Here is a 25160-nt window from a genome sequence, read left to right as displayed (position 1 = left end):
ATTGTTATTACTTAAGCCAATTTCTTATCTTTTTAAAGATTAGCCAGTGGGTTTCAAGATACCCTGATAGTTTAATGTAGTATTTCAGAGTATTTCCTGGTACTCCAGTAGTTTGAGACAATAATTGACAACTTAAGAGAAGTTGGAATGTTAACCATAGATTACTGTGTAAATCAAAAAATAAAGTTCCAAGGCCTCCCAACCATCTGAATGAACCCCTCCGCTGGGCCAAAGGCATTCTGAAGTTACCCTGAAAAACTCAGGCGATGATGGAAGTGGAGGTGGAACATGCCTCATTACACCATCTTCCCTTTTGGAATTCAGGGAAAGCTGACTGGTATTAACATCAATGCAGATCTTACGTCTGATGAGAAATATTTACAATGTATTCTCTCTGAAGCCTACTACCTGGAGGTTTCATCTGGGTGATAAAACCGTGGTCTCTGCAACCCTTTATCACAACCCAGACATTCCTTTCTATTGATGATAACTGTTTAAGCCAATTGCCAATCAGAAAATTTTAGAAATCTACCTCTGACCTGGAAGCCACTACCTCCACCCCCACCCCACCATCCTGCTTCGAGCTGTCCCACCCTTCTAGATCGAACCAATGTTAAGTCTTAAATGTATTTGATTGATGCCTCAGCACTCCCTAAAATGTATAAAACTAGGCTGTACCCCAACCACCTTGGGCATATGTTCTCAGGTCTCCTGAGGGCTCTGTTATGGGCCATTGGTCACTCATATTTGGCTCAGAATAAATCTCTTCAAATATTTTACAGTTTGACTCCTTTCATGAACGACTGAAGTACCGTTAATTTCATTTATTGTTTCTACCATAGGAAATGGAGTTTAGAAATTATGTATTTCGAATGACACCGCACATGAAATTAAAAGTTAATTTGAAATTGACTTTAAAACAATTTTACATGTAACATACATGTATGTTCTCACTTCTCTGTGTTTGAAATAGAATGGAAATGGAAGATTTGAGAATGAAGTACCCATAACAATGGCATCAGAAACCTTGTTTATTTTTCATAGTCTTAGCTTAAATTTTTCTCTGGGCTATAGGACATTTTAAAAATTACTATGGCATAACCCAAAAATAAAATTCTAAGCCCCCCAGCTGACTGATGGACGCTCTCCTCAGCCAAGTGCATTCCAAAGTTAACCTGAAAAACTAGTTCAGGCCATGATGTTATCATCATAATGAGACCCCACATCCTCATTATACCCTCCTCCCTTTGGAATTCAGGCTCAGCAGACCAACATTAACATTTAAACAGAGATCCTAAGACTAGTGAACAGACTTTTTGTAGCAATAAGACACCAAATTCCATCCTGACTCTAGTATAGCATCACATGACAGATAGCAGGCCCTGCAAGAAATTGAAGTATTTTATCCCAAGTATTTTTCTTTGATATATTTTGAAATGGTCCTGCAAAGCTGTCTCTTGTGGGGGAAATCTGTATTCCATAGAGAATTCATTTTCCTTTCCAGGTCTTTTTCCTGATCTAGGAGAGAATTAACTGAGTCTGGCACTTTATAGGTCTGACAAAATCTCTGAAGTCTGCTACCTGGAGGCTTCATCTGCATGATAAAACCTTGGTCTCCACTACCCATTATTTTTATTTTTATTTTTATTTATTTTTATTTTTTTTGAGACGGAGTCTTGCTCTGTCACCTAGGCTGGAGTGCAGGGGTGCCATCCTGGCTCACTGCAAGCTCCACCTCCTGGGTTCACACCATTCTCCTGCCTCAGCCTCCCACACTGCTGGGATTACAGGCATGTGCCATCACGCCCGGCTAATTTTTGTATTTTTGGTAGAGATGGGGTTTCACCATTTTGGCCAGGCTGGTCTCGAACTCCTGGCCTCAGGTAATCCACCCACCTTGGACTCCCAAAGTGCTGGGATTACAGGAGTAAGCCACTGCACCTGGCCCACCTTACATGTTTTGATTGATGTCTTATATCTCCCTAAATTGTATAAAATCAACCACTTTGGGCACCTGTTCTCAGGATCTCTTGGAGCTGTATTACAGACCACTGGTCATTCATATTTGGCTCAAAATAAATCTCTTCAAATATTTTAGAGTTTGTCTCTTTTTATCAATGGTGGTAAAAACACATCACATGATCTCTATCCTGTTAACAATTTTGAATATTTAATACAGTATTGTTAACTATAACCATTATGTTATAGATTATATTCTAGAATTTTTTCATCTTGCATGACTGAAATTCTTTATGCGCTGAACAGCAACTCCTAATTCTTCCTTCCCCCAGCCTCTGGCCATGACCATTCTGCTTTCTGGAGTGCAGATGTCTCTTTGAGATTCTAATTTCAGTTCTTTTGGGTATATACCCACAAGTAAGATTGCTGATTCATATTACATTTCTATTTTTAATATTTAGAGGAACTTCTGTACTGTTTTCCATAGTGGCTACACCATTTTACATTCCCATCAACAGTGGACGGGGGTATTCATATTGGGCCAACACTTGCTATTTTCTCATTTTGTTTTGTTGTGTTTTGTTTTTTATAATGGCCATCTGAACAGGTGGGAGGTGACATCATGGTTTTGATTTGCACTTCCCTGAAGACAGTGATGTTGGGCATCTTTTGATATAGATCTGTTGGCCATTTGTATATCTTTTTTTGAGAAGTTTCTGTTCAAGTCCTTTGCTCTTAAAAAAATCCCCAGTATGATTACTGTATAAATGACAAAAATTCTATACTGTTTGTTTACAGTTTACAACATGGTATTCTGATGCATATGTATGTTGTGAAATGATCAAATAAAGCTAATTCATGTATCCATCACCCATTGCTTTTTTTTTTTTTTTTTTAAAGACAGACTTTCACTCTATTGCCCAAGCTAGAGTACAGTGGTACAGTCTTGGCTCACTGCAACCTCCACCTCCTGGGTTCAAGGAATTCTCCCACCTCAGTCTCCCGAGTACCTGGGATTACAGATGCCTCCACTACACCCAGCTAATTTTTTGTATTTTTAATGGAGTCTGGGTTTTGCCATGTTGGCCAGGCTGCTCTCAAACTCCTGACCTCAGGTGATCTGCCTACCTCGGCCTCCAGAAGTGCTGGGATTACAGGCATGAGCCACTGCACCCGGCCCTTTGCTCATTTTTGAATCCAATTATTTGTTGGGTTTTGTTTTGCTGTTGCATTGTAGGAGTGTCTAATAACCCCTCACCACATATATCGTTTGCAAATATTTTCTTACATTCCATAGGTTGTCTTTTCATTCTGTTTCTTGTGCTGTGCAGAAGGTTTTTAGTGATGGAATTTCAGTTGTCTGTTTTTGCTTTTGTTGCCTGTGCTTTTAATATCATATCCAAGTAATAATTGCCAAGACCAATATTATGAATGCTTTGCCCTGTGTTTTTCTTTAAGAGTTTTATAGTTTCAGGCCTTGCATATAAGTATTTAATTAATATTCAAGTATTTAATTAAAGCTGAATTTTTTGTGTATGTAGGATAATATCCAATGTCATTCTTTTGCATATGGCCGTCCAGTTTTTCCCAGCACCTTTTGGTGAATACTGTTTTACCCCATTGCATAGTCTTGGCATCCTTGTAAAAGAGGATTTGACCTTATATGCATGTGTTTATTTTGGGTTTTCTTTTCTCTGTTCCATTGGTCTATATGTCTGTCTTTATGCCAGTGCCACATTGTTTGATTACCGTAGCTTTGTAATATGTTTTGAAACCAGGAAGTGTGAGACCTCCAGCCTTTATTCTTTTTTCTCAAGATTGTTTTTCCTATTTGGTGTCCTTTGTGGTTCTATCTAAATTTTAGGATTGTGTTTTCTATTTCTGAAAGAAAAAAGTTGCTGTTTGTTTTCCAGACTACATTGATTTTGTCCATCACATTGGGTAGTATGAACATTTTAACAGTGCTCTTTCAGTCGATAAACATGGCATGTCTTTCCATTTATTTTTCTAATTAAACGTTTTGTAATTTTCAGAGTACAAGTCTTCCTCCTCCTTGGTTAAGTTTATTACTAGGTATTCTTTTTGATGCTGTTGTAATTGGGATTATTTTCCTTTTCAGATTGCTGTTAGCGTATATAAATGCAGTTGACTTTGTATCCTGCAGCTTTGCTGAATTTATTAGTTCTAACAGTTTTTTTGTGGAATCCTTAGAGCTTTCTATATGTAACGTCATGTCATCTTCCAGCAAATATAATTTTACTTCTTCCTTTTCAATTTGGACGTCTTTTATTTCTTTTTCTTGTTTCTGGCCATAGGACATTTAACATGATCCAGGATAAAGAATCAGAAAGATGAGAATTATTCCAGATGTATCAATTCTAAATAAGAGCTACTTATTTCAGAATAATATCTATTAGAAGACTGTTCCTTCATGTTTATTTTTTCAGGTGAATTTAAGTGTAATTTTTTCAGGATTCATTTGGCATTTTGATTGGAATTGCAATAATACAGTTATTAATTCATAAGGTACTTGCTATCTTTACCACAGTAAGTTCTTCTATTCAGAAGAGAAGTGTCTTTTCCTCTTCTCAGGTCTTTTATCTCTCAGAATACTTTGTTTTCTTATTTTCTTTTAATCATCTTTATTTTTCTCTTCTGCATGTTTAACATCTTCATGGCTCTGATAAGCTAACATGGTTTTCCAGAAGCGTCTTGACAAATGTCATTATAATGAAATAATTCTTTGCAGTATCAAACAGCTATTTAACATGAAAACTAACAACAGAGCAGATTCTATTTAAAATGATAATTTAATAATAAATCAAATGTTTAATATTTAAAATGTAGTTTAAATAATGTTCAAATAACTTAATAATTATCATTTTAAAGATTTTAAAAGCAAGTTTAAACTTTGTATGGAGCCTGTGGGTTTTAAAGCCTATTCTTAGGTACACAATTTAATTTGACATATTCTAATATGTTATTGAAGGATTTTAAAAAATTGTTTCTGCTTTTTGTTCAAGTGTTTGTTTTCCAGGAGCACAGTCATATATAGTAAATAATGAAAATCTTGTACTTCTATTGTTTATACCACCTTATTTTTTTCTTGTGGGTTTCAGTTGGTTATTACCTTTGGAATAATTCATTCATTCATTTATATTGAAAGAGTCTAATGTGCTAGGGAGACACACATATTATAAGTAAACATATAATATGTTAAGTGTGATAAATGGGGAAAAATAGAGTAAGAGGCATAGAATTGTGACTATGGGTAGTTGCTATAATATATATTATTATATAAAATATATAATCACGTTATTACATAAAACATGTGATATAATTACTATAATACAGAGACAAAAGGGTGTAGGGGAGGGAAGGAAAGAAAGAAAGAAACAGAAGAGAAACAGGAGACAGAGACAGACAAATCTGCCTGAGATGATACAACTAGTAAATTGTGAAACCAAGTTTCATAATTAGGTTTTCTGATTTCAGAGTGCATATCCTTAATAGTGACACTGTGCTGTAATCTGTAGACAGGGCCAGCAGCAAAGTATGGACTTAATGTGACAGAAATAAGGGACTATTCAGGGTTAATCTTTAAGCTATTATTGTTTTGATTGTTGATATAGTTTAGCTGTGTTCCTACCCAAATCTCATCTTGAATTGTTCCCATAATCCCCACATGTTATGGGAGGGACTTCATGGGAGGTCATTGCATCATGGGGGACAGTTACCCCCTGCTGCTGTTCTCGTGATAGTGAGTTAGTTCTCATGAGATCTGATGATTTAATAAGTGGCTTTTCCCCCTTTTGCTCATACTTCCCCCACCTGCCATCATGTGAAGAAGGATGTGTTTGCTTCCCCGTCTGCCATGATTGTAAGTTTACTGAGCCCTCCCCAGCCATGCCAAACTGTGAGTCAATTAAACCCTTTTCCTTTATAAATTACCCAGTCTTGGGTATTTCTTTATTAACAGCACGAGAATGGACTGTTACAGTAAATTGGTACCAGGAGTGGAGTGCTGCTGTAAAGATACCTGAAAATCTGGAAGCAACTTTGGAATTGGGTAACAGGCAGAGGTTGGAACAGTTTGGAGGACTCAGAAGAAGAAAAGAAAACGTGGAAAAATTTGGAAGTTCCCAGAGATTTGTAGGGCTCAGAAGACAGAAAGACATGGGAATGTTTGGAACTTTCTAGAGACATGTTGAATGGCTTTGACCAAAATGCTGATAGTAATATGGACAATAAAGTCCAGACTGAGGTGCTCTCAGATGGAGATGAGGAACCTGTTGGGTACTAGAGCAGAGGTGACTCTCGTTAGGCTTTAGCAAAGAGGGTGGCAGAATTTTGCCCCTGCCCTGGAGATCTGTGGAACTTTGAACTTGAGAGAGATGATTTAGGGTACCTGGTGGAAGAAGTTTCTAGGGAGCAAAGCATTCAAGAGGAAGCAGAGCATAAAAGTTTGGAAAATTTGCAGCCCCACAATGCGATAGAAAAGAAAACCCCATTTTCTTCAGGAGAAATTCAAACCTGCTGCAGAAATTTACATAAGTAACAAGGAGCCAAATGTTAATCACTAAGACAAGGGGAACATGTCTCCAGGGCATTTCAGAGACTTTTGCAGCTGCCCCTCCCATCACAGGCCCGGAGATTTAGGAGGAAAAAATGGTGTTGTGGGCCAGGCCCAGGGTTCCCCCTGCTGTGTGCAGCCTAGGGACTTGGTGCTCTGCATCCTAGCCACTCCAGCCATGGCTAAAAGGGGCCATTGTACATCTCAGGCCATTGCTTCAGAGGGTGCAAGCCCCAAACCTGGCAGTTTCCACATGGTATTGAGCCCACAGGTGCACAGAAACCAATAATTGAGGTTTGAGAACCTCTGGCTAGATTTCAAAGGATATATGGAAATGCCTGGATGTCCAGACAGAAGTTTGTGGCAAGGGTGGAGCCCTCATGGTTCTGCTAGGGCAGTGCAGAAGGGAAACATGGGGTTGGAGCCCCCACACAGAGTTCCCACTGCAGTACTGCCTAGTGGAACTGTAAGAAGATGGTCACTGTCCTCCAGGCCTCAGAATGGTAGATCCACCAACAGCTTGCACTGTGCGCCTGGAAAAGCTGCAGACACACTCAATACCAGCCTGTGAAGCAGCCAGGAGGGGAGCTGTACCCTGCAAAGCTACAGGGGTGGAGCTGCCCAAGGCCATGGGAGCCCACCTCTTGTTATCAGCATGACCTGGATGTGAGATATGGAGTCAAAAGAGATCATTTTGGAACTTTAAGGTTTAATGACTACCCTATTGGATTTCAGACTTGCAAGGGGCCTGTAGCCCCTTTGTTTTTCGTTTCTCCCATTGGAACAGCTGTATTTACCCAAGGCCTGTACCCCCATTGTATCTCACTTGCTTTTGATTTTACAGGCTCACAGGTAGAAGGGACTTGCCTTGTCGCAGATGAGACTTTGGACTTGGACTTTTGGGTTAATGCCAGAGTGAACTAAGACTTTGGGGGACTGTTGGAAAGACATGATTGTGATTTGAAATGTGAGGACCTGAGATTTGGGAGGGGCCAGAAGTGGAGTGATGTAGTTTGGTTGTGTCCCCACCCATATCTCATCCTGAATTGTAGTTCCCATAATCCCCATGTGTTGTGGGGGGACCCCGTGGGAGGTAACTGAATCATGGGGGCAGTTACCCCCGCTTCTCTACTCATGATAGGCCTATCTTTATAATGTATTTCTTATGAGCCTTGAACAAAGTTCTTTAAATCCTTTGGATTATTAATGTATTAAACTCTACTTTTTTCTTACCCAAATCTACATTTCTTATTTACCTTTAAAAATTGAGTATGTGGACTCTTTTTCCCACAAAAATGTTGAATTTAATTTGACCATTCTCACAATCACATAAAGTTGACTTAATAGTACAAAATGATACACTTTGGATGAGTAGTATTTCATGGGAAAGCTGCAGTTGAAAGCCTAAAGCCACTAATACGTTTTATTAGAAATGAAAGGAATAATATATAGGCAATTAATTGTATAAAACATGCTAACAGTTGGATGAAACTAAACCAAAAGCTGATATTCTGGATTTACAGTCATCATAGAAAGGAATTATGTGGTGTTGTAGATTCATTCAGTCAACAGTTCTTTATTGATCACATCTTAGGTATTAGGGCTACAAAGATGATGAAGACATATTCCTATCCTAGAGGACTTTGTATTCTAGTGAACACATAGACATGCAGACATCAATGTATACAAAGATCACTGTAGAAGTTACGATGCTTATAGTTATCTGTAACAGAAGCCCCAGCTGAAGTGGCTTAAACAATACACAGAGTTTATTGGTCATGTACAGGTGTATCTGAAAATTACAGAGGCAGGTAAGGCTTGCTGTAATAGCTCAATATACTTCCTTTTACCTGTTTCTGCTCAGCGCTTTCCACGTACTAACTTTATCCTAAGGCTGACTCCCTTTGAGGTTATATCATGACTACTAATAATTCTCAGGGCTACTCCAGAAAGAGAGCTTTTGTCTTCCAACCATCAAACTAAAGTCTTGGGTTCACTCTGACTAGATCAACTTTGATTGTATGCAACTCTTTCACTAGATTGAATAAAAGTATAATTTTGGGTTGAGTGAGAAACTAAAACTCCAGAACTTCCAAAGTATCTAGTATACCTATAAATATTGGTGTTTGTCTTATTTTGGCTTTATTATTTCTCACTTTGATTTCTTCTAATACACAGAAAATCAGGAATCCTTAATGGTGGGAAGTAAAGTGATAAGAAGATCATAGTTCAATAATCTTCCAAATTTTTGAAAGCCTAAAAATTATGTCTTTGGAGATCTGTGATTTTGTGCTCACATCAATGCAGAAATTAAGAACTCAACATAAGAAGTGTGTCTTCTCCATTATTTCTTTCCTTGTAACTGGGGCAGTAAGGTGGATTTTGATACTGGGTTCACATGGTTCATGGTTGGGCTGTTTCAAGTCTCAATTACATTTGCAGTAGCAAAATGCCAAGGCCAGAAATGTCAGGACTTACCACAATGACCTCATACTTATGATTTGAGCAGTAATTGGGGAAGCCTTCTGTTTTTTACTTTGCTACTAATTTACATTTAATCAGGCTATTCATAGTATATAATACTTTAAAAGCTGAATTAGTAATACAAAGCTACTTTTATTTCAGAGTAAGCACTTCCACTTGATCTCTTTCTGCAGAGTCTCTGGTTCACCACATTTGCATTCACCGCAGTTCTGTGTCTCTCCATGAGAAATGTTCATTCAGGAGCCACAGCATGTGACACTGCTATAGGATTGCCAGATCTTATTTTAGAGAATTTGGACAAGGGGGCAGTAGGAGAGAGATTATTTGCTAATAGTCTGACCAGGCTAAAATACAATCCCATTCTGCATCCTAACACTGTTGGAACAAGGCACCCAAATACAGGATAAGCCTGTGAATGTGGGCCATCTGGTAATCCAGTACTGCTCGAGTGTAGGCCTCTCAGCTCTACAAACAGCCTGTGGAGATAAATTTGACACACTTGGTGTATAAGAGTTCCTGCCCTAACTTAAAAAAGAATTACTTCTTTGTGCTAAAATTATATTAAATGTTATTTAGAAATAAAGGAAAAAGTAGTTTACATTTCCTATTGGTGGATTATACCGATGATTATGTCCAAGGCATAATAATAATAATAATAGCAAATACTTGTATAAAGCATACTCTGTGCCAGGCACTATTCTAAGCATTTTATGTGTATTGGTTCATTTAACCCTTACAACATCCCTATGAGATACGCTATTATTATTTTACTGAGGATGGAATTGGCACAGAGAAGTCAAATAGTTTACCCAAGCTTGCACAGTTTAGTGAGGAACAGAGTTAGGATTTTAATCCAGGAAGTCTGGGACCAGAGTTCATGTTTTTCGTAACTGTGCTGTATTTTCTCTCAAGTCAGGACTGAAATTGTCTTAAAAGTAATACCATTAACTTAATGGCTATGTTTTATTTATAACTCATTAATTATGTTATACTTATTAATAGGTATAATTATTTTATTGTGTTTTGAAATAAATGAGCATTTTGAAACTTACCTCTAAATACTCAACATGCTTGTGTTTTATTCTAGGAGAAGACTTTGCAGTTGTGCAGCAAGAAATTATTATGATGAAAGACTGTAAACACCCAAATATTGTTGCTTACTTTGGAAGCTATCTCAGGTATATTGTTTGTTTCCCTTTTGAAAAGCAATAATGATTTCATCACCTAATACATTAAACAAAATAAAGTTAGTTTTAATACCATGTTTTGTAGTTTTTCTTCATGCTTTGAAGATAGGATATTTTCACACGAGTGGATTTTTTACTTAGGACCTATGTTAATTCTGTAACCAATATTACAGTCGTATGACATGGGAGTTCTAGATGTGCTTTTAGTGAAGGTGCTGGCAAGTAAAAACGTTATGGTTAGTCTTCCAGTGGTGGACTAGTGATCTAAATATGCCATTCTCTTGCCCCTTTCTTCTGGACTTAGGTCAGTGTAGAGTCAGGAGTATCTCTTCCAATTATGTGTTTATCAGAAACTTTTTTTTTTATTTTGTGCTTCTGGTCTAAGAGTACTATATTCCTTGTCCCTTTCCTTCATTTTGTCCAAAGAACTAGGAACTCTAATGATCTCAGTAACTTATTTTTCCAGGTGCTAAAGTGAACTTAGGACTGTGAATTTAGGACTGTGAATTTCCTTCCTCTTGTTTTGGTAGCCAGACCCAAGCCAGGTTCCTAGGTTATATTGCATAGACGATCACCTTAGGGTCAAATCTTGTTTCCATTCACTTCTGTATGCAACTGTGAGTTGATCACTGGTGACCTAGTTGTTTTTAAGCTTCCTCCAAGGGAAGATTAGAGAATATTTTACTTCTTTTTTTTCCTTTTTTTTTGGGGGGGGGGTGCTGGAGGGGACAGGTTCTCACTCTGTCACCCAGGCTGGAGTGCTGTGGTATGATCATGGCTCACTGCAGCCTTGACCTCCCTAGGCTCAGGTGACCAGGTGATCCTCCCACCTCAGCTTCATGAATAGCTGGGACCACAGGTACGTACCACCATGCCCAGCCTTTTTTTTTTTTTTTTTTTTTTTTTGAGACAGAGTCTTGCTCTGTCGCTAGGCTGGAGTGCAGTGGTGTGATCTTGGCTCACTGCAACTTCCACCTCCTGGGTTCAAGTGATTTCCCTGCCTCAGCCTCCTGAGTAGCTGGGACTACAGGCATGTGGCACCACGCCCAGCTAATTTTTTGTCTTTTAATGGAGATGGGGTTTCATTATGTTGGCCACGATGGTCTCGATTTCCTGACCTCATGATCTGCCTGCCTCGGCCTCCCATAGTGCTGGGATTACAGGCGTGAGCCACTGCACCCAGCCTTGTTTTTGTATTTTTTGATAGAGACGGGATGTCACTGTTGCCCAGGCTGCTCTCAAATTCCGGGGCTCAAATGATCCACCTGCCTCGGCCTCGCAAAGTGTTGAAATTACAGGTGTGAGCCACCCTGCCTGGCCTTCCTTATGTATTTAAAAAACTCTTAAGTTTTTCTTCAGTATACTTTAGCAACATCCAACATACTGTAACTTATTGCAGGTTCCCGTTTTCATGTGGTCCGGGTACAAAACACTTTTTCTCTTCTCTTTTGGGCCCAACAGATAGAAAAGACTAAGATATTCTGCCCTGTCACCTTTCCAGCTTTTGAAAAGCCAGTTGGACCTGCTGTTCATGGTTGTAACCACTCTTGTACAGCTTTGATTGCCCCACCTTGTTTAAGGTGGAGGTGTGGGGGGTTTTTTGGTTTTTGTTTGTTTGTTTTGGGGGTTTTTGTTTTTTTTTTTTTTGAGACAGAATCTCACTCTGTCACCCAGGCTGGAGTGTAGTGGCACTATCTCAGCTCACTGCAACCTCCACTTCCTAGGTTCAAGAGATTCTCCTGCCTCAGCTTCCCGAGTAGCTGGGACGATAGGCGCACGCCACCATGCACAGCTAAATATTTTCTTTTTTTGAGACTGAGTCTCGCTCTGTCGCCCACGCTGGATCCCAGGCTGGAGTGCCCTGGCGGGATCTAGGCTCACTGCGGGCTCTGCCTCCAGGGTTCAGGCCATTCACCTGCCTCAGCCTCCCGAGTAGCTGGGACTACAGGCGCCTGCCACCCTGCCCGGCTGATTTTTTTCCCCGCCCCCTGCCCCGAAGCGGAGTTTGTTCAGGCTGCAGTGCAGTGGCGCGATCTCAGCTCACTGCAAGCTCCGCCTCCCAGGTTCACGCCATTCTCCTGCCTCAGCCTCCCAAGTAACTGGGACTACATGCGTCTGCCACCTCGCCCGGCTAATTTTTTGTATTTTTAGTAGAGATGGGGTTTCACCGTGTTAGCCAGGATGGTCTCGATCTCCTGACCTCGTGATCCGCCTGCCTCGGTAATTTTTTATTTTTAGTACAGACGTTAGTCATGCTGGTCTCGATCTCCTGACCTCGTGATCCGCCTGCCTCGGTAATTTTTTATTTTTAGTACAGACGTTAGTCATGCTGGTCTCGAACTCCTGACCTCAGGTGATCCACCCGCCTCAGCCTCCCAAAGTGCTGGGATTATGGGAGTGAGCCACTGCGCCTGGCCGAGGTGTGGGTTTTATGGAGACTTCAGGGAATTAACTAACCCTTTTCACATAGGGATAGGTACTATGCCCAGGTCAGTGGCTGTTACACATTTTGAATGGGCTCTTTAGCAGCCAATTTAAAACTACTTATATGATGAGTTATTCAAACAGCAACCTAACACAGATAGTTTCTCCATCAGTTTGTATGTTAGGAAGCCTACTCAGCACAGGCAGTTACTCTGTAAGTTCAAAGAAATATTCTCTTAAAACCATTGAAGTTCATGATACAAATAACTAATACAATTAAATAACACCACTTCAAAACACTTTGTTTTACTGCTATTGGTCCTAACAAAATGACCTACCTACTAGACTCAGCTAGGGGAAGTATTACAAAGGTTTTTTTCCCCCAAGGGCAAGCTGGTCTTTAAATGAGCATTTTTTTTCCACCAGGGACATTGATCTAAGAGTATCTCTCAAACATGATCTGAATCTTACAGAATTATGGAACCATCCGAAATCTAACCTGTTATTCCAGGATAACCCCACTTATTTATATGGCACCCTTGGTATGGTAAAATGAGCATGATCTTTTTGCCAGAGACAAATCCTGTCTTTGGTAGTTAAGAGGTTAAGTTCTGGAAACAGATTGTCTGGTCTGAAACTTGGTTCTATCACTTATTAATCAATTATTTAACCAGTTTGTGCCTCTGTTTCCTCATCTATAAAGTGGAGATGATGATAATAATATCTACATGATAGGATAGTTGTGAGTGCTTCCTGGATAACTACATATGAAATACTAAGAACAGTGCTTAGAATATAGTAAATGCTCAATAAGTATTTGCCGCTATTGCTGCTGCTGCTGCTACTACAACTACTGCGACTTAATTTTCTAAAAGTATCATTATTTTAGCGTCTCATTTGATCTTTCAGCAACCTGGATAGCAGTATAACTGTGGTAGATGTTATTTCTGTTTTACAAATAAGATTCTTGAGAGAATTTAACATCTAAGTTTTTTATTTTATGATTTTGCTTTATTCCAAATACAAAGAATACAAAAAGCAAAATTACCCAGAAACCAAAGTAAAACAGACAAAAGTAGGATCATTTTTTTTCCAGTAAAACTACGTTCTTTTAGTGTTGTATAATCTAATAATTAAGAAACACTGATTTAAATATGTTATTTTATTCTATAACGGGTATAGCTGATCAAAGTGATATGATGGTAAATAGTCGTATAATGGAAGACAGCAATTAATTTTTTGTCTCTCTTGCTCTTTTCTTCTGTAGAGATTCTTCCCATATTCCCTAATTGAAGTTCAGTCTCAGCCAAGTTTGGAGTAGGGAATCCTAATAGTTAGACTTGTAGGATGTTAGATCTGTAAGGGACTAAGAGATGTTGTCATACAGCCCACTCTTGGTTATAGATGAGAAAATGGAATGGGAGATAAATGACTTATTTAGGCTATTCGACTTCTCATTAGTGGCACTGGGATTTAAACCTGGCGTTCCAACTAACTAGTCTGATGTCTTTTTTGGCATACCATTTTGAGATTTGGCATACCATTTCTGAGATTTAGTCTCAGAGGGAACATGATTTCTTGAATTCTTTCTCTTACTGAATGACTTTACAAAGGAAGATCTTGTTTGAACTTGATACAAACCCTGTAAAATATATACTGTTCATTGCAACATTCTTCCTTCTATTTGTTGCTATTACAACCTAGATAACAAATTTAGACAAAAAGTCGAGGAAACTGAGCAAATGTAGTTTGACCATTGATAAATTCCCCCTCAGAGAACCAGACTTAACCTATGAATTATCTTGGTATATGACTAGCATGTAAGTAAGTTTCAGAAGCCCATTTTGTATCAGGGTAGCTGTGCTCGCTTCTGAAGAAATACTGAAACTGAGCTCCAATAAAGCAGAATACCTGGCATTCTTCTTAACAAGGCCTTTCCTACTCCACTGTTCAATATCATTAATATACTGTACAATAAAAACTCAATAGACAAAGCTTTACCATTTAAAAAATTTAGTCCTTGTTTGGTATGTATTTGTATCTGAATATTTGTTTGTGTATTTATTATCTGAGGTCAGAAGTTTGAGATTATCTTGGCCAACATGGCAAAACTCCCATCTCTACTAAACATATTAAAACATAAAACAACAGAATTAAATCATCATAGACTTATTCTTTACAATTCTTTTGGAGCTTAACTATTACTTCTTTTATTTATTATTTTTTTTTTTTATTTTTTGAGACGGAGTCTCGCTCTGTTGCCCAGGCTGGAGTGCAGTGGCGCGATCTCGGCTCACTGCAAGCTCCGCCTCCTGGGTTTACTCCATTCTCCCGCCTCAGCTTCCCGAATAGCTGGGACTGCAGGCGCCCGCCACCTCGCCCGGCTAATATTTTGTATTTTTAGTAGAGACGGGGTTTCACCATTCACAGGATGGTCTCGATCTCCTGACCTCATGATCCGCCTGCCTCGGCCTCCCAAAGTGCTGGGATTACAGATGTGAGCCACTGCACCTGGCCTAACTATTACTTCTTTTAAACTAAAGATGAGTTTAAATTAATTTCAGATTCCTTCTAAGCATTCCTTAGCCCAGCATATCATTTAAGAATAAGTTAAGAAAATGCAGACATTCGTCTCAAGCTTGAACCAATAGAAGCTTAGGGGGAAAAACAATAAATGCTCCTTTATTTTTTTTTTGAGACAGAGTCTGGCTCTGTCACCCAGGCTGCAGTGCAGTGGCACGATCTCGGCTCACTGCTACCTCCACCTCCCGAGTTCTGGAGATTCTTCTGCCTCAGCCTCCCTACTAGCTGGGATTACAGGCGCGTGCCACCACACCCAGCTAATTTTTGTATTTTTAGTAGAGACGGGGTTTCACCGTATTGGCCGGGCTGGTCTCGAACTCCTGACCTCGTGATCTCCCTGCATCAGCCTCCCAAAGTTCTGGGATTACAGGTGTGAACCACCGCGCCTGTCCAACAAGTGCTTCTTAATAAGCCAGTAGAGGATTTGATCCATACAATAAAAACTATCTAGAATAGATATTTTAAACCTTTGGGCTGGGTGTGATGTTTCACGCCTGTAATCCCAGCAATTTGGGAGGCTGAAGCGGGTAGATCATCTGAGGTCAGGATTTTGAGATTAGCCTGGCCAACATGGCAAAACTCCCATCTCTACAAAAAAAAACAAAAACAAAAAATTAGCTGGGCATGGTGGCACATGCCTGTAGTCCCAGCTACTAGGGAGGCTGAGGCAGGAGAATCACTTGAACCCGGGAGGCAGAGGTTGCAGTGAGCCAAGATCGCTCCACTGTACTCCAGCCTGGGTGGCAGAGCGAGACTCTGTCTCAAAAGTAAAATAAAGTAAATAAACTTTTGAAGTACAGAGTACTAGTTTAGATGAGCATTCTTTACCTCAATAACAACTTAAATATGTAAATCACCACCATTTACAAAGTGTTTATACATTATTTCTTAGCATGTAGAGTGCAGTGTTGATTTTCACAGATATAAAGATATCTAAAACCTAATCCTTCCCTTTAAGAAGCTTATAATCTAACAGGAGAAGTAGGCATGAGCAAATAATCGTAACATAATATGCTAGATGCAGTAATAATTTAGAAGTAAGGCACAAGTGTAAGGATGATAGACTGTCTGATTTTTGTCAAAGTAGGGGAATCAGAGAAAGCTCTGTGAATGATGTAATTGCCAAATACTGGGTGTTAAAAGATTGATAGATATTTATGTGTATAGAAAAATTGGAATTTTTGGCGAAGGGAACACATGCATGAAAAACTGTGACATATTCAGGAGACAGCTACTGGTCTCACATTAGAGCCTGAGAGGGAAAAGGGGTTACATAGTTACTTCTCAGTATGTGCAGGGATTGGTTCCAGAACCCCAGTGGATACCAAAACCCATGAATGCCCAAGTCCCTCATATAAAGTGGCATAGCTGTGCACATCCTTTAATTTAAAATTATCTCTAGGTGACATATGTACCTAACACAGTGTAAATGCTACGTAAATAGTGTAATAATTTATTAATTTGTATTATTTTTATTGTTGTGTTATTTTTATTTTTTCCCCTCTAAAAATTTTCAGTCGCCGGTTAGGTGAACCTGCGATTGGTTGAACCCCACAGGTGCTGGACCAGTGGCCTCCAGAGGGCCGAGTGTAGTTGGAGTAGATAAGGTTGTGGAGATATAGGCAAAAAGGAATCTTTTATGCCTTAATTAGGACCTGTAGGGACTGAGCATACTGGCTGAAAGATTTTAACAGAGTTAGTATATTCTATGGAGGATGGACCTAGGGTGGAGGGGATTAAAACAGGCAATTTAAACTAATTACAGTGTATTTATCACAGTAATCCTGGAAGGAGATGTTGGTCTCTTGAGTTATACAAAACTGGGGAAAATTTTTTTTTCTAGAGCCAAAGAGAGTGCTGAGAAGGGAAGCAAGTGGATCTTAACTCGAAATATATTTGTGAATGTCTTTTTGAATACTTAGAATATGAGAATAAAGATTACAGTTAAGTCACTTTATACCCAGCTACTCTTGCTTTTAAAACAGGGAACTTTCTAATTTAGGAATATTCTACTTTTACGAAAAGCTGCAGATAATACAGAGAACCCTGCAGATAATACAGAGTTCTCTGTATTTCCTTCACTCAGCTTTCTCTGATGTTTACATCTTACGCAACCATGGCACACTTTTCACAACTACGATATTAACATTGGTGCAATACTATTAGCTAAACTCAGTATACTTACTCGGATTTTATCAGTTTTCTGTTAATGTCATTCTCTTTTCTTTCTTTGAGAGGAATTAGGAATATATCTTGAAGTTGATGTTAATTTGTTATTTGTTTAAGCCAGGGTTTCTCACCTTTGGTACTATCAACACTTGATGCCAGATACTTTTTTTGTTGTGGGAAGTGGTCCTGTGCATTGTAGGATAGTAGTTAATATTAGTACCCCTTTCCTCTGTTAGTTACCAGTAGCACCCCCTCCCCCAGTTGTGACAACCAAAAACGTATCCAGGCTTTTTCAAATGTTCCTTGGGGGACAGAATCACTCCCAGTTAAGAACCACTGCTCTAAGCAAAAAAACTTTGGTGGAGTTAGATACCTTCCTTTACCAGTATTGCTAGGATGTTTTCCACAGATCATTAGTTCTGAGGGATACAAATACGTGTTTTGTAAAAAAAAAATGGGTGTATTGAAAAAATAATTTGGGTAAATAGTAAACTAAACAGAATTAGAAGTTTTATTTCTTCTTTTTCTTTCTCCTCCATCTCTTCCCCCTCTCAACTTGCCCCATCTCCCTTCCGCTCTTTTTTCCCTTCCTCCACCTCTTCCCATTACTTTATCTTCTTTCTGGTACCCTTCGTCCTTCCATTTTGTTACCCTCCCTTCTCTTCGCTTCTCCCTCCTCTCTCCAACCACCTGCTCACTACAGGATTTCCCAGAGCCTTTAATATACCAGTGGCCTTGCTAATTTCCAAGAAAAGACTATGTGATATTTTAAAAAACTGATTTAACTATGCAGTGGTTTCTTTCTGGAAGCATATTTCACGGAGGATTGATGTTCAGTGGCTCATACTTTGGAAGTATAATTATAGAGAAATAGATCAGCCTGTATCCCCCAGGTACAGCATCCTTACCTCTCATTATTAAAGGGAAAGGAGAGTATACATTTGGAATGCAATAATTTTTGCTTATTAGTAATTTTTAAATGAACCAAAAACTTTTAAATTTTCTTCACATTAAATAAGTTATTCTATATTAAAACATCTAGCAGTTATTAAACTTTCTGTTTTTCTCATTAATGATGAAGGTTGAATTGTTTTGCTGAATATAGTGGAATAGCCATTGCTTTGGTCAGTAAGACAGTAACTCACATACAGTACAGGAATCAGGGGACTGCAGTGTAGAGATCGCTACCCATCCTCTCCCAGGGAGGATGACTCGGTGTGCCAACTTCAGGCAGATATTCGAGAGTTGCTGATTCTCAGTGGTCTTGGTCACATTTTATTTTGCTTTTCAAGTTATGCTATATTTGAGAAAAATACATAAATATACTTTGGTTAGTTTTAAGTCTGTGATGTGTTACAAAATGTGAGAAGATTAAAAAGTGTGTTTTAGGAATTATAAGAATTTCAGAACCATAAAATATCTATTAGAATTTTGGTCCCTATATGCTCTGGTAGACATCAAAATAGTTAACTTTTCCTCCTCTACTTATTTTTCTGTTTCTTATAAGATAGATAATTTTACAAAATGAGAAAACAGAATTCTGAGGACTTGTTGAGTCAGGACATAAATACTGATACATTGAACATTTACCTCAGTGGTTAATTTTATTTCAGTTCAGATACCTAGGGACAAAGATTTTATAATTGACCTGCATAAAATGGGCTGATTGACTCAAGTCCTTTCCTGTTAGGCATATGGCTTGGTGAATGACCAAAAGCAAATGTAGATTTATCATTATAAGAAAGATGTTCATGGGACAGATGAAAGTCATTTCTCTAATAGACTATGACTACTCAAGCTTTTTTGATAATACTAGACTTTAACTAAATAGAATATTATAAAAGTAAAGGATTTTAGACATCTTAAAAAGTATTACTATATAGTCCTGATTTTTTTTTTCTGTGTATAAACTGGAAAGTCATTTTACATAGGATGAATAGAAAATTGTATATTTAAGCAAAGGGAGAAAAGACAATAGACCAACTTCAAGTAGAAGGTAGTGTCATATTGAAATATGTAAAAAGCAAGAACTCATTTCCTGCATTCATTTTCTCTAGTAAGGAAAATTATTTTCAAACTGGAAGGGGTAGGAAAAACACTATTAAGATGGAATTGAAACACAAGATGGTGAGTAGATAATTATAAAGCAGCTAGAGACCTTAAATTTTTAGACACTTTTAGATTTATGTAAATTATATCTCATATTGAAAATTCAGCAAATGTGATGGTAGTCCATTAGCAGTGAGTGTTGACAAACAGAAGAGGTATCAGAGATTAGAGATCAACAATGAACAGTTTGTAAATGAGGGGAATAGTTGGTTTCTAGAAAGTACAGACTGTTAAAGTTGATATCACTCGTCAGTCACTAGCAAAGCTCTGGGATAAATTATTAATCAGATAATTACTGACCACTTAAAAGAAAGAAGTTGTGATTAACATGACTATTTATTTATTTGTACTTTCACTGAGTTCCAGGAGCAATTTAAGATGACTTAAACATCTTTAATTTACAAGTTAATTTAAGTTACACTACACTACACTACAAGTTAAAGTTACACTACACTTAAATGAAGATGACTTGTACACTACAAGATAAATTATAACAAAGGGAGTAGACAACAGCTTACATTTATTGTGCTGTATTCCAGGTCCTTTACTAAGCAGTTTACATGTTATTTTATTAATCCTAAGCAGACCCCAAAACAATCATTCAACCTGTTTTTTGTAAGCTGTGTAAAGTCCTAGTTGCCTGCATCTTAAGAACTCTAGGCTGTCATTTAGCGTGAAAGATTCACTTGTGGCAGATGTGAAGATATTTTAGAGCTATGGTTGGTCATAGAACTCCTTTATTTTATACTCTTAAAAATTGCTTAGTACCCCAAGAGAGCTTATGTTTTATATGAATTATATCTATTGATATTTACCATATTAGAAATTAAAGCTGACACATTTTTAAAACTCGAGAATACAACATAAGCTCGTATTCCAGTAGCTGTCAGGGATGACATCATTTTCACACTTCATGTAGTCTCTGGAAAACTCCACTGTGCTCTCATGAGAGAAAGAGAATGTAAAGAGCAAATAATTTCTTAGTGTTATAAAAATGGTTTTGACCTTGGTGGCCCCCTGAAAATGTCTCAGGGACTCTCATGGGACCCCCAGATCACACTTTGAGAACCATTCTTCTAGAGGAAGGATTCAACTAACCTAGAGAGATCAGGCTATGGAATCCTGCATTCTAGATATATCCAAATTGGAACCTAAGCAGCATTCCAAATATTATTGACTTGCCAGAGTCTTTATACCTCAGGCAGAGGCAGAGAAATGCCAAATGGTAATTCTAAGTAATCTACATAGAGTGTCATTCATGTTTTAAAAATATTTATAATATTACTTAAGCTCATTAGTAAACCCACTAGTGCAGATTAAAATAGTTTATAAGCCAAGTTCTTCCAGTTGCCACCTCTGGAGGGTAGACTCCTGATTTAGATTCTTTCAGATGCTAACCAACTGCTTCTGGATTGTGGGGGTTGGGAGCAGGAGTGGAGAGGTATATTTCCAATTAGGATTCTTTAAAAAGTTAGCTCACTGCCCCAAGGGTGTGAATTAAACCTAATGCAATGTGTGTTATGCTTTCTTTGCTGAAGCATTTTAAAGTGTTATGCTAGGAAAGCTAATAAGACACCTGTCAGAAACAAAGGGATATGAATCAAAACTACTAATTTTTTTAAAGTATAGGATTTAACTAGTAAGAAGAAGGTCCTATGCTTAGTTTCATTGAACCAGATAGACAAATATGAAACTGGAGAGAGAACTGGTCTGCCTTTTGTTTTATAAAGATCCAGAGGTTTTGACTAACTACAGACAGTAAACGAGCAGCTTAGTGTAGTTGCTGAGAGGTTAACGATAGCTTTCAGCTAAGTTAGTAGAAATACAGTGATCAAATAAAGGAGACAGTGGTTACATTCTCTGGGGTATTAGAAAGATCACACATCTGCCAGTCTCAGACATCCATTCTGAAAGTTCTTAATACCGGGCCACTGGGCAGCTGGCGCATATTTATGTAAGTTACATCTATTGGTATTTACCATATTAGAAATTAAAACAAATTTTTATATCAGCTATATGCTTCAATTTCATTGTTATGTGGACCACCTGTGAACTGCAGATCCTGGATGGCTTCAGTTTTATTTTGGGCTTCACTCTCTTTAGCATTACCTTCTAGAACCATGATACCTTGCTACTTCATACTCTTAAGTTCATTGACCTTTGCACTCTGATAGCTTGTGCTCTCTTTTTGTTTGCTGCGTTGTCCACTGCAGTCAAGTCAGCTCACCTCTTAGGTCTGGCTGATTCTTTCAGATGCTAACCAACTGCTTCTGGATTGTGGGTGTTGGGAGCAGGAGTGGAGAGGTGTATTTTAAGTTCATTGACCTTCACACTCTGCTAGCTTGTGCTCTCTTTTTGTTTGCTGCCTTGTCCACTGCAGTCAAGTCAGCTCACCTCTTAGGTCTGGCTGATTCTTTCAGATGCTAACCAACTGCTTCTGGATTGTGGGTGTTGGGAGCAGGAGTGGAGAGGTGTATTTTAAGTTCATTGACCTTCGCACTCTGCTAGCTTGTGCTCTCTTTCTGTTTGCTGCCTTGTCCACTGCAGTCAAGTCAGCTCACCTCTTAGGTCTGGCTAATTCCACTACTGTCAACCATATGTGACTTATGGCTGATAGAAGCATCTCTGCTTTTTTTTTTTTTTTTTTTTTTTTTAAGATTCAGATCTTGATCTGTCACCCAGGCTGGAGTGTGGTGGCACTATCATAGCTCACTATAACTTTGAACTCCTGGGCTCAAATAATACCCCCACCGCCACCCCCTGCCTCAGCTTCCAGAGTAGATGGGACTACAGGTATGCACCACTTCTCCTGGCTAAGTTTTTTTGTTTGTTTTTTAAGAAATGAGAGTCTCACTGTGTTGCCCAGGCTGGTCCCAAACTGTTGACCTCAAGAAATCCTCTTCTCTCAGCCTCCTGAGTTACTGGGATTACAGGTGTGAGCCACTGGGCCCAGCTCAGCATCTCCACTTTTTAATGTATTGTTTATGTAACACTCAGGATCTTAGTGCTTGATTTTGATGCCACATTTTAAGAGAGACAAGGACCGACTAGAGATTATCTACAGGAAGGTAACTAAACTGAAAAGTTTGTAAACAAAGGATTGTTTCACAGTGTGACCCAGCCTATTCTAGGTTTATTTCCTGCTACTGTCCCTTCAGGCAGACTTTCTTCAACTCACACTAAATCACCCACAGTCTGCCACATGTGCATTTCTTTCAAGTTTTCATTCTTTTACACAGGTCCCTTCCTGTCTCTCCCAGGCAAATTTCTACTTTAATTTCAAAAGACCTAATTCAAATATTTTCTCCTCCCTAAAACTTTCCATTCATTTTCCTAGGTATTTTCATCTCTGGGTTCCCACAGTACTTTATACATGCCTGGATTATGCATTAATCAAATTATGATCCAACCCAAGTCAGCAGACTTTTTCTACATAAAGGGATACATAGTAAATATTTTAGGTTTTGTGGGCTTACATGGTCTCTGTCACGACTACTCAGCTCTTCTAGCGTGAAAGCAGCCATAGGCAGTATAGAAATAAATGAGTACGACTGTGTTCCAATGAAAATTTATTTATTAGCACTAAAATTTGAATTTCATGTAATCATCATGTGTCAAATATTATTTTTATTATTTTCTCAACCATTTTATTAATTAATTTTAGTTATAAGTAACAGACCCATTCCCAACCATTTTAAAGTAGGAAAACGATTCATAGTTGCAGAGGTGTATAAAATCAGGCAGCAGGCTAGATTTGGTTCGCTGGCCATATTTTCCTGATCTCAATCTAATTCGATATGTTTATTCTTTCAGTCACTCATGCATTCATTCATTTATGGAACAAATATTTATTTGCTGGATATTCTGCTAGACACTGAGAATGCAGTGGTGAGAGAGACAGACATATATTTAGGTAGAATCTTTCTTCTGCATTAGAGCTTGCTGAGTTCAGAGATTTTCTCTCCCATCTCTGTACCACAAATAGTACATTTCCTGGTACATTTTAAGAGATTAAGTAATGAATGACTGAACAAAGGAATAGGCTATATAAATCACTGCTGATTATTTCTCCTATGACTATATGGTTACAACAGCTTATAATTTGAGTATGAGAGAGAAGTGCTATCTAAAGGGAAGTGAGTGAAAAATTTTAAAAGTATTTTGGAAAAATCATTGTTGAATCTAAATATGAAGCTAACATTTATATTTTGCCTGTTTTGTTGATGAGAGTGCTAGCAAAGTAGTATACTTTGAGATTTATTGCCATTTGTCTGTGAAGAATCTGGGTAGATGTATAAACTATTGGGAAGGAGAAGTTTTTAACTAAAGGGAAATATTTTCATTATTTGGATGTGCCTGATGACAACTTTGTATCCAACAAATGATGTATTATAAGTTTAAAAACCTCAGGTTGGATTATAGTAATACATTATATTAAGTAATTCATATACTCATAAAGATTAATTAGTTATTTTAAAGATAACACGTTGCATTTGTTGTTTTTCAGTGTTACAGCTTACAACCTTAAAATACTTGTTACCTCACACAGACAGTTTTAATCATGAAAATATGATACATGCTTCTTTTCTCTTTATAGGCGAGATAAGCTTTGGATTTGCATGGAGTTTTGTGGAGGTGGTTCTTTACAGGATATTTATCACGGTAAGACCAAAGTTGTATTTTTATAGGGATTAGGTTGAATTTCTTAAAATACAGCTATTTACTATATTAAAACATCAACATTATCTTAAGGAAAGCAAGCTATGTTTTATCATTATATTGTTTGGATATATAAAGGTATTTTAGATACATACGGAAGAAAGGAGGAATCTTTACTATAATTTACAAGTTGGAAAATTAAATGCATTTGAATTATTTGCTAATTGTGAAGAGGCATATTGTAGTTATTTCAAAAATTTAAACTCAGACCTGTAAAAATGCAAGGGCTTTGCTGGTTAATGCTAAACTGGTAAAATATCCAGTGTATACATGAGCAATGATAATAGGAAGATTTATTTTGTTCTCAAATATTCAAGAAATACCAATTAAATGTTTATTCTCTTAGATGCTGCCAGATTCTGAGGAATTAAAAAATGATTAAAACATTTTTCACTGGGAATTCAAGGAGTATATAAGAGAGATTTGTAAAGTAAAATAAACAGCCTTTTGTTTTTCTTCCTTTTCTGTTTCTGTTGGTGGATTATTGTCACAAACTGCAGATTAGGCTTTTGATTGATGTAAAATAAAATCCTGTCTATTTTCTGAGAAAATATTTTGGACCTTTTTTCTCATTTTGTCACAGAATTCGGGCTCCTGTTTTCTAGTGTGGGACCACTTAAGTAAATTTGAGGGGCAAATTGCACTAAAGCAGACATGTAAGACTATTTCGGCCAGAATTTTACTGTTTCTGTTTTACTTAATTTCACTTTGTCTTCTTGGCATAGGTTTTACTTAACCTAAATATTGACATAATAGTATTTTACTGGGCTGCTAATTACAGTTGAAATAGGAAAAAGAAAATGATGGATTTTCTGGAATCATTTTAGAAAGCTTAATAAAGAAAATGAGCTATTTACATTGGTCTTTAAAAGATAGGTAAACTGGGTAGAAAAAAGACAAGGGCCGGGTGCAGTGACTCATGCCCTTAATTCCAGCACTTTGGGAGGCTGAGG

The 25160-nt window shown here is 38.0% G+C and overlaps 1 protein-coding gene across 14 annotated transcripts in view; it reads left to right on the top strand.

Moving 5' to 3' along the window:
* LOC105464888 (mitogen-activated protein kinase kinase kinase kinase 3) overlaps positions 1–25160 on the top strand; it is a 187300-nt gene that overhangs the window by 71054 nt on the left and 91086 nt on the right. For all 14 annotated transcript variants that reach the window (XR_011611629.1, XM_071076576.1, XM_071076580.1 and 11 more), the window contains 2 exons: positions 10104–10194; positions 24086–24150. Coding sequence is in view for 13 of the 14 variants with exons in the window: in XM_071076585.1 (XP_070932686.1) it covers positions 10104–10194; positions 24086–24150 (156 nt within the window). In the remaining variant the exon portion in view is untranslated. The remainder of the gene's footprint in view (positions 1–10103; positions 10195–24085; positions 24151–25160) is intronic.

Source organism: Macaca nemestrina, chromosome 13 (genome assembly GCF_043159975.1).
Source record: "Macaca nemestrina isolate mMacNem1 chromosome 13, mMacNem.hap1, whole genome shotgun sequence".
Taxonomy (NCBI): Eukaryota; Metazoa; Chordata; class Mammalia; order Primates; family Cercopithecidae; genus Macaca; species Macaca nemestrina.
Note: the sequence above shows the minus strand (reverse complement) of the source record. Positions and strands in the feature narration are given on the sequence as shown.